Below are 15,553 nucleotides of genomic sequence, written 5' to 3'. Positions count from 1 at the left end.
TGTGATTTCTAATTCTTTTTCTTTTTTGGAGAATAGTTGATGTGCAATATTCTGTAAGTTACAGGTGTTCAACATAGTGATTCACAGTTTTCAAAGATTAGACTCCATTGATAGGTAATAAAATATCAGTTATATCCCCTGAACAGTATGTCCTCAGTTGTGGATTATGGAAGACGAGAGGCAGCAGTGCTGTGAAGAACCACACAATAGATTGAAGTGCAAGGCTTGAGAGTCCAACTCACATCTCCACCAACAACAGTTCTGGCATCGTTTCGATATTATGTAGCCCTTTTAAATGTTAGTTATTTCCACCTTCCTCATCTGTAAATATACGACATTGGATCAGTCCTCCAAGGCCTCTTGCAGTTCCCAAACTCTGTAGTTTAGCCTACCCATTAAAAATAAATGGGACTCTGGGATGTTCAGTTTCTAGGCTCAAGCTCTAAAGGCTATAGACTTTTTCATTAACAAATGCCAGAAGGTATACAGAACTTTGTGGGTACTCAATAAATATTAAACAATCAATCTTATCTTTCATCTGCAAAATGGGGTGAGTAATGCTGGCTTGTCTCACAGAATTCTGTGCGAGAAATAATAAATGAGAACAAAGCACTTTTCAGATAATGAAGTAATTCGAATAAGCTGCTTTAATAGGTCTGAGGTCTAGCTAGATGATGCAAGAATAAAGTGTCTTTTTTATTATTACATCTGTGAAATACAGCAGTCTTTTCATCTGTTTAAGAAGAAACAATCTATTATCCTTGCTTATCACCAAAAAGTCAGCATGAGTAATTTCTATACAAATGGAATTTTTCACGTGATTTTACCATTAATCACTTTTAACAAAATGCAGCTTTTATCTTTACCTGATATCAAAATGGAATCATATCTTGATTTAAACAGTTTAATGGTGCGTTCCATCAGTATTATACTACTCTGAGCAAAGAAGAGGCTTTTTGAAATGACTGATAAGCTGCACAAATGAGAAAATTGTAAATCTAATAATCCTCCTACTAAAAAAATAATACAATTCAGGAATTGTTACTAAGGAAAATGAAGTATTGCATCCTACTTTCCTAGAGTCTTCTACAGGTTGTTCTTTTTAATGTTTCTGTTCAATAAATAATATGTGTTCTGTTTTTTACAGTGTTTCAACAAAAGGCTGCCAGAAGACAATCTGATAGTGACAAGTTCCATGGTCCTAAGAAACAAGGTATTGATATGAACTTCAGCTTTTTAAATCATCTTTAAGTAAGAGTTAAAGAAGTTTTATGAATACTGACTCAAGTCTCCTGACGTAGAAGTAAATAGCTGTGCACTTGATTAATTTTACTCTTAAGTCACTATCTTACCCAAAATAGCTTTTCCATAAAAAGACTAATGCAAGAATATTCTTTTAGTTAATAAAAGCAAATTATTTTAATTAACAAAAGGAAAGAAATTCACAAAGGCCTTATGAGGATATTTGTGGTGATGTTGATGATGCTGTTTGTTATCACAGCTCTAGGAGGGTCAAGTAAGACAAATTCTCTCACACACCTCAGAGACCTTTAGAGAGAAGTCTCTAGAGCTTAACTTGGTAGGAGGGGCAGATGACTGATTCCCCAGAGGAGACCAGCATGGGATTTCTGTGCTCTGCATTGAACTCCACTCCAAGATTGTACCCTTTTCTCACGGTTCTCTTGCCTTAGGCACTGGATCCAACGTTTTTTGTTTTTTATGTTTTTCCTTTAAATAATTATTTATTTGTAATGCAGAAAAGAAATACACATTGTCGCTACACAGGCATCTGACACAGGAGGAATGTTTTCCTCTGGTTCCATAGGAGCTGGCTGCTTCCAGTCTTCTCTGATACACTAGGTTCCTTTTCAAAGGAGAGACTCTAGCAGGTGATTTATAATAATATTTTTCTGATAATAAGCCCTTGGTTAAGATTCAGAAATGCAGAACATAAAAGGCGGCAGAAATGGAGGTAGTGCTGGACTCTTTGATAATCAAAGAACACGTACTGATGCTTTTAACCTCAACCCACTTCTGAAATAACATCACCCCAAAGTCAGTTCAGTTCAGTCGCTCAGCTGTGTCTGACTCTTTGTGACCCCATGGACCGCAGCATGCCAGGCTTCCCTGTCCATCACCAACTCCCAGAGCTTATTCAAACTCATCCATTGAGTAGGTGATACCATTCAACCATCTCATCCTCCATCATCTCCCTCTCCTCCTTCCTTCAATCTTTCCCAGCATCAGGTTCTTTTCCAATGAGACAGTTCTTAGCATCAGGTGGCCGAAGTATTGGAGCTTCAGCTTCAGCATCAGTCCTTCCAATGAATATTCAGTACTAATTTCCTTTAGGATTGAATGGTTGGATCTCTTTGCAGTCCAAGGGACTCTCAAGAGTCTTCTCCAACACCACAGCTCAAAAGCATCAATTCTTCAACACTCAACTTTCTTTATAGTCTAATTCTCACATCCATACATGACTACTGGAAAAACTGTAGCTTTCGTTAGATGGACCTTTGTTGGCAAAATAATGTCTCTCCTTTTTAATATGCTGTCTAAGTTGGTCATAGCTTTTCTTCCAAGGAGCAAGCATTTTTTAATTTCATGGCTGCAGTCACCATCTGCAGTGATTTTGGAGCCCCCAAAAAATAGTCTGTCACTGTTTCCATGGTTTCCCCATCTATTTGCCATGAAGTGATGGGACCAGATGCCATGATCTTAGTTTTCTGAATGTTGAGCTTTAAGCCAACTTTTTCACTCTCCTATATCACTTTCATCAAGAGGCTCTTCAGTTCCTCTTTGCTTTCTTCCATAAGGGTGGTGTCATCTGCATATCTGAGGTTATTGATATTTCTCCCGGCAATCTTGATTCCAACTTGTGCTTCATCCACCCTGGCATTTCTCATGATGTACTCTGCATAGAAGTTAAATAAGCAGGGTGACAATCTACAGCTTTGACACACTCCTTTCCCAATTTGGAACTAGTCTGTTGTTCCATGTCCAGTTCTTACTGTTGCTTCTTGACCTGAGTACAGATTTGCAAAGCAGAAATAGATGTTTTTCTGGAACTCTCTTGCCTTTTTGATGATCCAACATATGTTGGGAATTTGATCTCTGGTTCCTCTGCCTTTTCTAAATCCAGCTTGAACATCTGGAATTTCACAGTTCACTACTGTTGAAGCCTGGCTTGGTGGATTTTGAGCATTACTTTGTTAGCATGTGAGATGAGTGCAATTGTGCAATATTTTGAACATTATTTGGCATTGCCTTTCTTTGGGGTTGAAATGAAAACTGACCTTTTCCATTCCTGTGGCCACTGCTGAGTTTTCCAAATTTGCTGGCATATTGAGTGCAGCACTTTCACAGCATCATCTTTTAGGATTTGAAACAGCTCAAGTGGAATTCAATCACCTCCAGTAGCTTTGTTCATAGTGATGCTTCCTAAGGCCCACTTGACTTCACATTCCAGGATGTCTGGCCCTAGGTGAGTGATCACACTATTGTGGTTATCTGGGTCTTGAAGTTTTTTTTGTTTAGTTCTTCTATGTATCCTTGCCACCTCTTCTTAATATCTTCTGCTTCTGTTAGGTCCATACCATTTTTGTCCATTACTGAGCCCATCTTTGCATGAAATGTTCCCTTGGTATCTCTGATTTTCTTGAAGAGATCTCTCGTCTTTCCCATTCTATTGTTTTCCTCTGTTTCTTTGCATTGATCACTGAGGAAGCCTTTCTTATCTCTCCTTGCTATTCTTTGAAACTCTGCATTCAAATGGATATATCTTTCCTTTTCTCCTTTGCCTTTAGCTTCTCTTCTTTTCTCAGCTATTTGTAAGGCCTCCAAGTAATGTTACCTTAAAATTGTTACCTATAAATCACTGAGAGAGACATTAAAATAAAGCTGGAAGTTATTCTACCAGCAGCCACTAACCACTTCCATAGCCTCTTTTTGTTCCATTATGTAAATGGCGAGGTACTGGTTGCACCAACTTCTAACACCTGTTGACCTGTTGAATACATAACCTCAGTGGACTTCTCCTGGGATGCCCTGGATCATCCTCCAAAGAGAGGTGTGTCCTTAAATGAATAATCTTCACCCATCACTTCAAGTGGCTTTTCTCATGACAGTGACATTGTGCTTATATCATTCTTCCAACAAATACATGGTATTTGAATGCAGCGCATGATGAGCCTGAACTTCCAGTCTCCCACAAATCACTTGGATATACTGCTCATAAATTCATATGCAAAAAACTCCTTACTGGGCAGTTTTTTATATCTAATGATTTCTTATTTTGAAGGGAAAGAAATATCTTTTTAAGTCTACTGTTATCCTCTCACTGTGCCTTTAGCTCTCTTAAGAAATAGTTGCAGAACTCCATGTGAGAGCATTGTATAGCTTGGATCAAACAGTTATTGAAGAATTAAAGTAGAGAAGATTATTCCTATCTGGACTCCTCCACACATCTCATAGAACTCTGGAAAGAATAAAGAGAGGGGATACTTTGAGCTCTTTGGGAGAAAGTTCCAATGAAGCATTTTTAGCAAATTATTCAATTATCATACTTCAATTAAATCATGTTAGAATTAAGGGGATGATGTGAAGAAGGCCACAGGAGATGGAAGAAGGTAACAAGTGGCAAGTGTAATGAAGGGATCTCAGAATGCCTGGTGTATTATCCTCTGGTTGTCCACAGAGAGCAATATAAGGAAAGGCTGCTGATGTTTTGGAAGGCTGTATGAAATCTATTATTATTCTACCATAAGTATAGAAGAGTAATCCCTTGTTTACTCAGAAGAAAAGGGGCAGAGGGAATGATGAAAGGAAACAAGAACCTAAGTTATAAAATATTTTATTGGGTTAACATCTGTCCATATCCTGTTACTTAATTTGCTTCCTCAAGATCAATGATAACTTGATTTATTTTTTAATTCTTGGGGATTAGGATACTGAAAATTTTAATTGAATTTTTGTGTGAACTTTTCTGTCTAGATATTTCAATCCAATTATTGATGATATTTTTGATTAGTCAACTTAAAGCAGTTCCTTTCTCAGTTCCTTTAACTGTGGACATCAGTAATTCAGCAGAATGGAAGAGAATATTGTTCTGTTTTCAAAGATAGAGGAACATTACATCTTACAAAATGTAAAGGAAAAAAGCAAAGCTTTCCTGGTGACTGCAATCTGAAATCAGAATCTAGAGAAAAAAACAAGAATAACTGGGAAGGGGGACTTCCCTGGCAGTCCAGTGGTTGAGACTTCACCTTTCAATGTAGGGGGTGCAAGTTTCATCCCTGGCAGGGAAGCTAGGATCCCACATGCCTCTCCACCAAGAAACAAAAACATAAAATAGGCACAATATCGTAACAAATTAAACAAAGATTTTTTTAAAAAAGAACAGTTGGAAAGAAATTTTTAAAAATCAAATACCTAATGGACTTACTCTGTCCAACCATTCTTCTCTAAACTTTTTCAGATATTTATGACCATCCAGACCATAGGACATACTTAGCAACCAAAACTGCCTATGCCTAAATTAATGAATACTCTTCAAATATCCTGGGATTTCATGGTGTAATAGGAAAAGTAATACATACTTCACCAATGATAAACTGTTTGGTAGAGAACAACAACAACAAAAAAGACCCTTGTGTGAAGTGTTTGTCAGAGTCAAGATTTTTTGAAGAGACTGGACAGGTTCTCTAAAGGTTAAGGAAATTATTCAATTATTTCAGTATATATTATTTTTTTACTGAAAGGAAAGGAATTATGAGAGCCAACTATTTTTCCATTGCAAGTACAGACATTTCAGATGCCCTGTGTTGAAGACTGCCAAGGGATTGCCAGGAAGTTTCGTTGTTGCTAAGTCAAGGAATTTTCCTGAGGAAAAGGAAAAAAATTAATTGGCACCATTTCCATGGAAACTAAACAGATTTCTTCAACTCAGTTTTCACATTTTCAAAAAAAAAATAAGAAAAATGCTGAGGACTTTGGATCACAGATTAGAAGTTTCCATCAAAATTCAGTCTTAAAGTCAGTTTTTCCAAATTACTTTTAAAATTAGAAAAATTTTAAATCAATACCAGAGCGTTGTCCCCAGAATATGCTGCCACCACCCACTTCCCAAAATTGAGTGCCACAGAGTGGTCAAAGGTTTGCTCCTCAACGTGGCTAACCAGAGAACTGAATTTTGGCAGTGGGTTTGGAATCAATCAGAGTTTTGATGTCTGAGTCTTATTAACTAAGCTCATGGAGGACTAACTTATAATTCTCAACTCCAATCGATTAAATCTATAATATGGGAAGCCTCCTTCCAAGTGACAAGAATGCTTGCATTCATTAGACACTTGCCAAATAATGAAGTTTCTATAAAACATAAATAGTGATTAGAAGACTAGCGGGTGATCATGATCAAGTCAGAGGGTGCTGGAGGAATACAAGAGCTTCAGGGACATGGAAATATCTGGTTTATTTTTCCTGCCTCACAAAATAATATAAGAGTCTGAGGTAAAGATTGTTCATGTCTCCCAGACCTGTTACAACTTTTTTCCCAATTGTATCTTTTTTCATGGGCTATACCAAGGGGCCTTTTTTTATCTTCACCAGAATCATCCCATTTTATTAGCATAGTCAGACCTCAAAGATGATGCATGGCAATTGATGAGGTTTAGCGTTCTTAGCATCCTTAACTGCCCCCCTGGGAATGGCCACAGATATGTCCAGTCACACCGTGAAATAATAATAACCTCATCAAGTGTGTGTTGTTGCTGTCATGCTTGGAAGGCAAACCGTATTTTTGAGGGATGGGGGTAGCAGGTAGGAGGGAGGAGGATCACATCCACCCTAACCAGCTGCCTATCCAAGTAACTCTCAGTCCTAGGTGAGCATACGAATTTTTTGTAGGGCTTCTAGAATTTGATTGCCTATGTCCTACCTTAGACATGGACAACAAGTGGAACCCATGAGAACAGCCATGTGCTATAATAATAATCACCTCGAACCAACACAAATAAACACAAAATCTAACCAAAAGGAACTGTTTCTCAGGCCATACAGTGGTCAAACCTGGCCTCTAAATGTATTATATTTAAGAAATAATGTGCACAATGTAATTTCAACTTTTTGTCATGATTAAACCTTTCAATTTTTGTCATGTTTAAACCATGTTTTAATCTGTCTTATGTAAAAATTCAAATCTCCAACCACTCCCTATTGTATTACTATATCATTGGCACAGATGACTTTTTTTTAATTTAATTTAATTTAATTTTTATTTTTTTACTTTACAATACTGTATTGATTTTGCCATACATCAACATGAATCCGCCACGGGTGTACATAAGTTCCCAATCCTGAACCCCCCCTCCCACCTCCCTCCCCATACCATCCCTCTGGGTTATCCCAGTGCACCAGCCCCAAGCATCCTGTATCCTGCATTGAACCTAGACTGGCGATTCATTTCTTATATGATATTATACATGTTTCAATGCCATTCTCCCAAATCATCCCACCCTCTCCCTCTCCCACAGAGTCCAAAAGTCTGTTCTGTACATCTGCATCTCTTTTGCTGTCTCGCATACAGGGTTATCATTACCGTCTTTCTAAATTCCATATATATGTGTTAGTATACTGTATTGGTGTTTTTCTTTCTGGCTTACTTCACTCTGTATAATTGGCTCCAGTTTCATCCACCTCATTAGAACTGATTCAAATGTATTCTTTTTGATGGCTGTGTATATGCATCACAGCTTTCTTATCCATTCATCTGCTGATGGACATCTAGGTTGCTTCCATGTCCTGGCTATTATAAACAGTGCTGCGATGAACATTGGGGTACACGTGTCTCTTTCAGTTCTAGTTTCCTTGGTGTGTATCCCCAGCAGTGGGATTGCTGGGTCATAAGGCAGTTCTATTTCCAGTTTTTTAAGGAATCTCCACACTGTTCTCCATAGTGGCTGTACTAGTTTGCATTCCCACCAACAGTGTAAGAGGGTTCCCTTTTCTCCACACCCTCTCCAGCATTTATTGCTTGTAGACTTTTGGATCGCAGCCATTCTGACTGGTGTGAAATGGTACCTCATTGTGGTTTTGATTTGCATTTCTCTGATAATGAGTGATGTTGAGCATCTTTTCAAGTGTTTTTAGCCATCTGTATGTCTTCTTTGGAGAAATGTGTATTTAGTTCTTTGGCCCATTTTTTGATTGTGTCGTTTATTTTTCTGGAATTGAGCTGCATAAGTTGCTTGTATATTTTTGAGATTAGTTGTTTGTCAGTTGCTTCATTTGCTATTATTTCCTCCCACTCAGAAAGCTGTCTTTTCACCTTGCTCATAGTTTCCTTTGTTGTGCAAAAGCTTTTAATTTTAATTAGGTCCCATTTGTTTATTTTTGCTTTTATTTCCAATATTCTGGGAGGTGGGTCATAGAGGATCCTGCTGTGATTTATGTCAGAGAGTGTTTTGCCTATGTTCTCCTGTAGGAGTTTTATAGTTTCTTGTCTTACGTTTAGATCTTTAATCCATTTTGAGTTTATTTTTGTGTATGGTGTTAGAAAGTGTTCTAGTTTCATTCTTTTACAAGTGGTTGACCAGTTTTCCCAGCACAACTTGTTAAAGAGACTGTCTTTAATCCATTGTATATTCTTGCCTCCTTTGTCAAAGGTAAGGTGTCCATAGGTGTGTGGATTTATCTCTGGGCTTTCTATTTTGTTCCATTGATCTATATTTCTGTCTTTGTGCCAGTACCATACTGTCTTGATGACTGTGGCTTTGTAGTAGAGCCTGAAGTCAGGCAGGCTGATTCCATTCTTCTTTCTCAAGATTGCTTTGGCTATTTGAGTTTTTTTGTATTTCCATACAAATTGTGAAATTATTTGTTCTAGCTCTGTGAAAAATACCGCTGGTAGCCTGATAGGGATTGCATTGAATCTGTAAATTGCTTTGGGTAGTATACTCATTTTCACTATATTGATTCTTCCAATCCATGAACATGGCATATTTCTCCATCTAGTAGTGTCCTCTTTGATTTCTTTCATCAGTGTTTTATAGTTCTCTATATTAGGTCTTTAGTTTCTTTAGGTAGATATATTCCTAAGTATTTTATTCTTTTTGTTGCAATGGTGAATGGAATTGTTTCCTTAATTTCTTTTTCTACTTTCTCATTACTAGTGTATAGGAATGCAAGGGATTTCTGCGTGTTGGTTTTATATCCTGCAACTTTACTGTATTCATTGATTAGCTCTAGTAATTTTCTGATGGAGTCTTTAGGGTTTTCTATGTAGAGGATCATGTCCTCTGCAAACAGTGAGAGTTTTACTTCTTCTTTTCCAATTTGGATTCCTTTTATTTCTTTTTCTGCTCTGATTGCTGTGGCCAAAACTTCCAGAACTATGTTGAATAGTAGTGATGAAAGTGGGCACCCTTGTCTTGTTCCTGACGTTAGGGGAAATGCTTTCAATTTTTCACCATTGAGGATAATGTTTGCTGTGGGTTTGTCATATATAGCTTTTATTATGTTGAGGTATGTTCCTTCTATTCCTGCTTTCTGGAGACTTTTTATCATAAATGGATGTTGAATTTTGTCAAAGGCTTTCTCTGCATCTATTGAGATAATCGTATGGCTTTTATTTTTCAATTTGATAATGTGGTGAATTACATTGATTGATTTGTGGATATTGAAGAATCCTTGCATCCCTGGGATAAAGCCCACTTGGTCATGGTGTATGATCTTTTTAATGTGTTGTTGGATTCTGATTGCTAGAATTTTATTGAGGATTTTTGCATCTATGTTCATCAGTGATATTGGCCTGTAGTTTTCTTTATTTGTGGCATCTTTGTCAGGTTTTGGTATTAGGGTGATGGTGGCTTCATAGAATGAGTTTGGAAGTTTACCTTCCTCTGCAATTTTCTGGAAGAGTTTGAGTAGGATCGGTGTTAGCTCTTCTCTAAATTTTTGGTAGAATTCAGCTGTGAAGCCGTCTGGACTTGGGCTTTTGTTTGCTGGAAGATTTCTGATTACAGTTTCAATTTCTGTGCTTGTGATGGGTCTGTTAAGATTTTCTATTTCTTCCTGGTTCAGTTTTGGAAAGTTGTACTTTTCTAAGTATTTGTCCATTTCTTCCACATTGTCTATTATATTGGCATATAATTGCTGATAGTAGTCTCTTATGTTCCTTTGTATTTCTGTGTTGTCTGTTGTGCTCTCTCCATTTTCATTTCTAATTTTATTGATTTGAGTTTTCTCCCTTTGTTTCTTGATGAGTCTGGCTATTGGTTTGTCATTTTTATTTATCCTTTCAAAGAACCAGCTTTTGGCTTTGTTGATTTTTGCTATGGTCACTTTTGTTTCTTTTGCATTTATTTCTGCCCTAATTTTTAAGATTTCTTTCCTCTACTAACTCTGGGGTTCTCCATTTCTTCCTTTTCAAGTTGCTTTAGGTGTAGAGTTAGGTTATTTATTTGACTTTTTTCTTGTTTCTTGAGGTATGCCACAGATGACTTTTGATATTATCATTTGTCATCATACTTTCCATATTGTTTTCTTATACCTGAGATACATTTCTCCAAACTCATAATTCTGTCAGAACTGGGAAAATAAGATGTATCATGAGAATCATGCTATCAACAAAAACCTAAAAGGAAAAATACTGATAATGAAGACTATTCAGATGTGTTTAACAAGCAGGCACTAAATTTTCTCTGCTCAATAACTCTATCTGGCACCTGTAAGCTTTGGAGTTTGCAACTTGTAATATAATCTCTACCCACTGATTCTTCAACGCAGACTGAAAAATCATTATTGGCTGGTCTTTTCATGGAGTGTGCATGCTCTTGGGAAAGATATAGTCAGGGAATCCATCTTATATGAGCTTTCTAAGTTCCCAGTGCTATAGCAGTTCAATGAATATTAAATAATAGAATTTTCTGTAAGTAGGAGACCTAGGGAAATGCAGATGGTATTACCCGTATGTGGGAAAAATAGAATACTGGTCCCTGAGCTATTTTCATCAGGCTGCTTTTGTCAATACTTGATATATTAAAAAGAAAAGGGGAAATTATCAAAATATGGTTATGTGTACTCCGCAGAAGAATAATGGCTTCAATTCTCTTTTTCAGTACAACATACATTTCTATTTGTTATGTTGTTTATGGAAGTGTTTTTTGGTTAAAGTCATACCTGGAAAACCTTGTGTAATAGCTGAGGTCTTATCTAAATTGGTGATGTGTCAACAGCCCACAGTGGCCTTCCAGAAATGCTTCTGAAGAAAAGGCATCAAAATGATGCAATTCTTAATAACAATAGAAACAAAGACTTTAAAAAAGCTAATAGTGAAAAAAATGCTAATAGTAAAAAAAAAAATGATACTAATCCAATTAATTTTAAAGTTGAACAAAGGAGATTGAAACAAATAAAATCAGTAGTTCACCTTCTGACCCCCAGTTATCACTCTGTTTGTTGTTGTTGTTCAGTCACTACGTTATGTTTCTTTGTGAGTCTATGTGCAGCCCATGGACTGCAGCACGTCAGGTTCACCTGTCCTTCACGATCTGAAATTTGCTTAAACTCATGTCCACTGAGTCAGTGATACTATCTAACCATCTCATCCTCTGTCACCCCCTTTCCCTTTTGCCTTCAATCTTTCCCAGTATCACAAGTGCTAGTTTTTGAAAGTTCTCCCCTCTCTAGCTCTGGTCTTTCCATACACATACAGAAAAAGTAGTTCTCTTAAGTAGAAAGCAGCCTGAGATCCTACAATAAAGAAAGCTTGTGATGGAAAGATGGGATGGGCAAGAACTACTGTTTGTTCAGGAAGTCAGTTGCTTGTAGACCTATCAGAACATATTGCCAAAGAATCACGGTCCCCCCATAAGTAACAAAGTTACACTAGACAAAACAGCTAAGGCCTGGAATTTTGAGTTGTGAATTGCACCTGCCAAAGTCTTGTGTTGTCCTGAAGCAGAAAACAAAATTTGATATGAACACAAGGAATGGAAACAAAGGATAAACAACCACCAAGTCTCTTGTTGAACAAGATTTTATAGATGTGTTCTCTTTTAAGAAGATTGAAGAAGAGGATATATAAATAATATAATAACTTCAAAACCCATGTCAAAGGAAAGAAAGAATTTCATCATGAAGACTCAGGTTAATTATACTTTAATAAATGATTTATTTAATGAGTGAGGTTGTATCTTCCCAAGAACCATCAAGCTATCAGAAGAAAAATAATGTGAAATATTCATGGATGCCCCTTACACCTCAACTAATGACTGGTAATTGTCTAAGTCTGAAACATTTTACAAATATTTTAACTGTTTTAGAAGATAACTGAAAAGAAGTATGAGTTATTTTGAATTTTCATTTATTAAATTAAGCTAAACTATTCAGCTTTCAGGATCAGTGCTAGATTGTCGTTGAGTCACTAAGACGTGTCCGAGTCTTTACAATCCCATGAACTATAGCACACCAAGCTTTCCTGTCCTTCACTATTTCTCAGAATTTGCTCATGTCCATTGAGTCAGTGATGCCATCCACCCATCTCATCGTCTACCACTGTCTTCTCCTCCTGTCCAGAATCAGGGTCTTTTCCAATGAGTTGGCTCTTCCCATAGGCAGCCAAAGTATTTTAGCTTCATCATCAGTCCTTCCAGTGAATACTCAGGGTTGATTTCCTTTAGAATTGACTGGTTTGATCTCCTTGAAGTCCAAAGGACTCTCTAGAGTCTTCTCCAACACCACAATTAAGAAGCATCAATTCTTCAGCAGTCAGGTACTCAGCCTTCTTTGTGGTCCAACTGTCACTGGGAAAACCATAGCTTTGACTGTACAGATGAAGAAACAATCCCAAAATAATGGTGAAATATCTTAACTTAGATTTTCTGTTTTAAAAATAAGTCAGTTTTAAAACTTAGAGAATGGTGTAACAAGAATTTGACATATGGACTACATGATTTATTGGGAAAAGATCACAACCTAAGTTTATATTTAGTTTGCTAGTTTGTTAGCTTGCTAATTAGATTGTTAGTTGTTTAGTTTGTTCATGTAAGAAGAAAATAAATATATTTTTTGGATATCTAAGATTTTTTAAAAAGATAGCATTTCTATGTCATCATCAAAATATTCCCCAAAATATCTTCTAAATAAAGGAGTGACAGTAAAAGTAAAAGCTCGAATAGAAGTTATAGAGTTAAAGAATTCGTGGTGAATAATGAATTCAATAAAACATGGAATTAAGTGTAAATAATTATTAACCTTTGCAACAACCCTGTAAGTAAAGGTATTAGACAAACTGAAGTTTACAGGGTGGGGTAAGACAGAGCTGAACTTTGTACCTCTGCTTGTTTGGTTCTAAATACCATTTTATATATTTTCTTTTATAACAGATGTTGGGTCAAATTTGGATAAAAGAAAAATCAAACTACATCTTGCTTTTAAAATATATGCTGCATAAATATACTAAAGAAAACAAAAGTTGAAAATTTATGGTTGGTAATGATTGCTTACAGAAACAGAAACAAAGGAATTATTTTCAATCTTAATTTTAGAAAAAATATAATTCAAGGCAAAAATATTAGACAAAGAATATGACTTCATTTATTTTTAATTCTGAAATCCAAATAAAGCCTTGTCATCCAAATAAAGGCATTCTTTAATGAGGCAAATATTAAAACTTTATAATATTTAAATAAAATGTGGTAGAATAAAAGAACCTGACAAAACCCGCAATAGTAGTGACATGTTAGAAATACTTTGAATCTTTGATAAAATAGTAAAAATGCAAAAAAAAAAAAAATAGAATAGAAAAAATTAAGATAATGTCAGTTTGTGCTGAATAGAATATATGCTTTTCAGGCTCTTTAATTGATAATATGCTGTATGAGTTTTTTAAAATTCATTAAAAATGTGACCTATTCAACCCACTTTCTGATCTCAATATGTTAAGCAGAGGCAACATTATAGCCATAATCTTTAGTTAGTAACAATTAAAGGAAAGCAAAGGAAGTAAACACTAAGAAAAAAACTGTAATAAAACCAATGAAATAAATCTAGTAAAAGTTGAAAATTAATAGAACTTGAAGAATTCACATATATGAAATGTTGACTAAATCTAAAAGTTTATTTTTAAAAGGGGTAAATTAGCAAATCCTCTGGCAAATCTAGCCAAGAGAAAACACCAATAAGAAAACCAGTCATGAGAAAATGTCAATATAAAGAATCAGAGGAAATGTTTATTTTCTTGTGTCTAAAAATATATGACTTTTCAATGAGAAAGGCTAATTAACAGAATTATGTCAGATGATAATGATGTGTCAGTACAGATTTATCACTGGCAACAAACATCCCACTCTGGTGGGTGATGTTGATAATGGCAGAGGCTATACATACGTGGGACTGGAGGTTGTGTCGATCTCTGATCCTTCTACTCAATTTGACTGTGACCCTAAAATTACTCTAAATAATAGAGTATATTACTAGAACAAAGTCAACTCAATAAAAAAATTATGTCAAGTGATGAATAGAATTTTTTAAATACTACACAACAAATAGCTAAGGAATGTTTTATAAATTTTAACTCAAAAGATTACCAAGTTTTGTCACTGAGTTATTTCAAACTCAAGTAAAACAGAATTTTCATATTTTATGAATCATCCCATCATCACTGACTGAATGGACATGAGTTTGAGTAAACTCTGTGAGATAGTGAAGGACAGAGAGCCTGGCCTGCTGCAGTCCATGGGGTCATGAAGAGTTAGACACAACGTAGCAACTGAACGATAGCAACAATATTACTTTGCAGACATCATAAAAGAAAAAAAAAAAAGTATTCACTATACACTGAAAACAAAAAGTTCCTACTAAATAGGGCCAGGATACCATTTTCTCACATGTATAGATTAAACAGACTAAATCATTCCTAAAATAATTTATAAATTTAAGGAAATACCAGTCATTTTGAAAGGACTTTTTTTTCCTATGCAGAGAGACAACAGTTTGGAATAACGCATTTAAATTTATAAAGCTGATAAATAAATAAGAGCTGAAATGAGGTTACCATTTAGGGAAAAAAAGGAGATTTAGGCATCACCATTTCACATGTGTGTTAAGGTCTACTACTTATGCAATGCAAAGCTATAGTATCTCATGTTACATTGGCATAAGAATCCCCTAACTGTGAAAGAATGGTTTAGATTATAAAATTACTAAAAGTTTTTGTGCTTTTTTTTCACTGACATATGTACAATATTGATATGGTTAACACTTTACCATATATGCGATTTTGCATCCTGCTTTTGTACTTGTCCTTGTATAATAAGCACACTCTTTGTTGCACGTGGTCTTTTAAAGTATTGATATTATTTTAATGACTACCTAGTACTTATTAAGTAAATACTTCATATTTTAAATTCTTTGGCATTGACCAGTCAAGTTGTTTGCTTTCAATTTTTCAGGGAAAAATGTTCTTCTAGCCAGTGCCTTGGAAATAGAAAGAATTTTTATGAAAAGCTTAATTTGCTTTCTTACCCAATCTCTAGGTTCATATGTCCACCAGATG

At 35.7% G+C, this 15,553-nt stretch overlaps 1 protein-coding gene across 1 annotated transcript in view; it reads left to right on the top strand.

Annotated features, from left to right (window-relative positions):
* Positions 1–15,553, top strand: part of BANK1 (B cell scaffold protein with ankyrin repeats 1) — a 323,758-nt gene that overhangs the window by 291,166 nt on the left and 17,039 nt on the right. The window contains exon 11 of the mRNA XM_068975577.1: positions 1,148–1,213. Coding sequence (XP_068831678.1) covers positions 1,148–1,213 — 66 coding nt within the window. The remainder of the gene's footprint in view (positions 1–1,147; positions 1,214–15,553) is intronic.

Source organism: Capricornis sumatraensis, chromosome 7, assembly GCF_032405125.1.
Source record: "Capricornis sumatraensis isolate serow.1 chromosome 7, serow.2, whole genome shotgun sequence".
Taxonomy (NCBI): Eukaryota; Metazoa; Chordata; class Mammalia; order Artiodactyla; family Bovidae; genus Capricornis; species Capricornis sumatraensis.
Note: the sequence above shows the minus strand (reverse complement) of the source record. Positions and strands in the feature narration are given on the sequence as shown.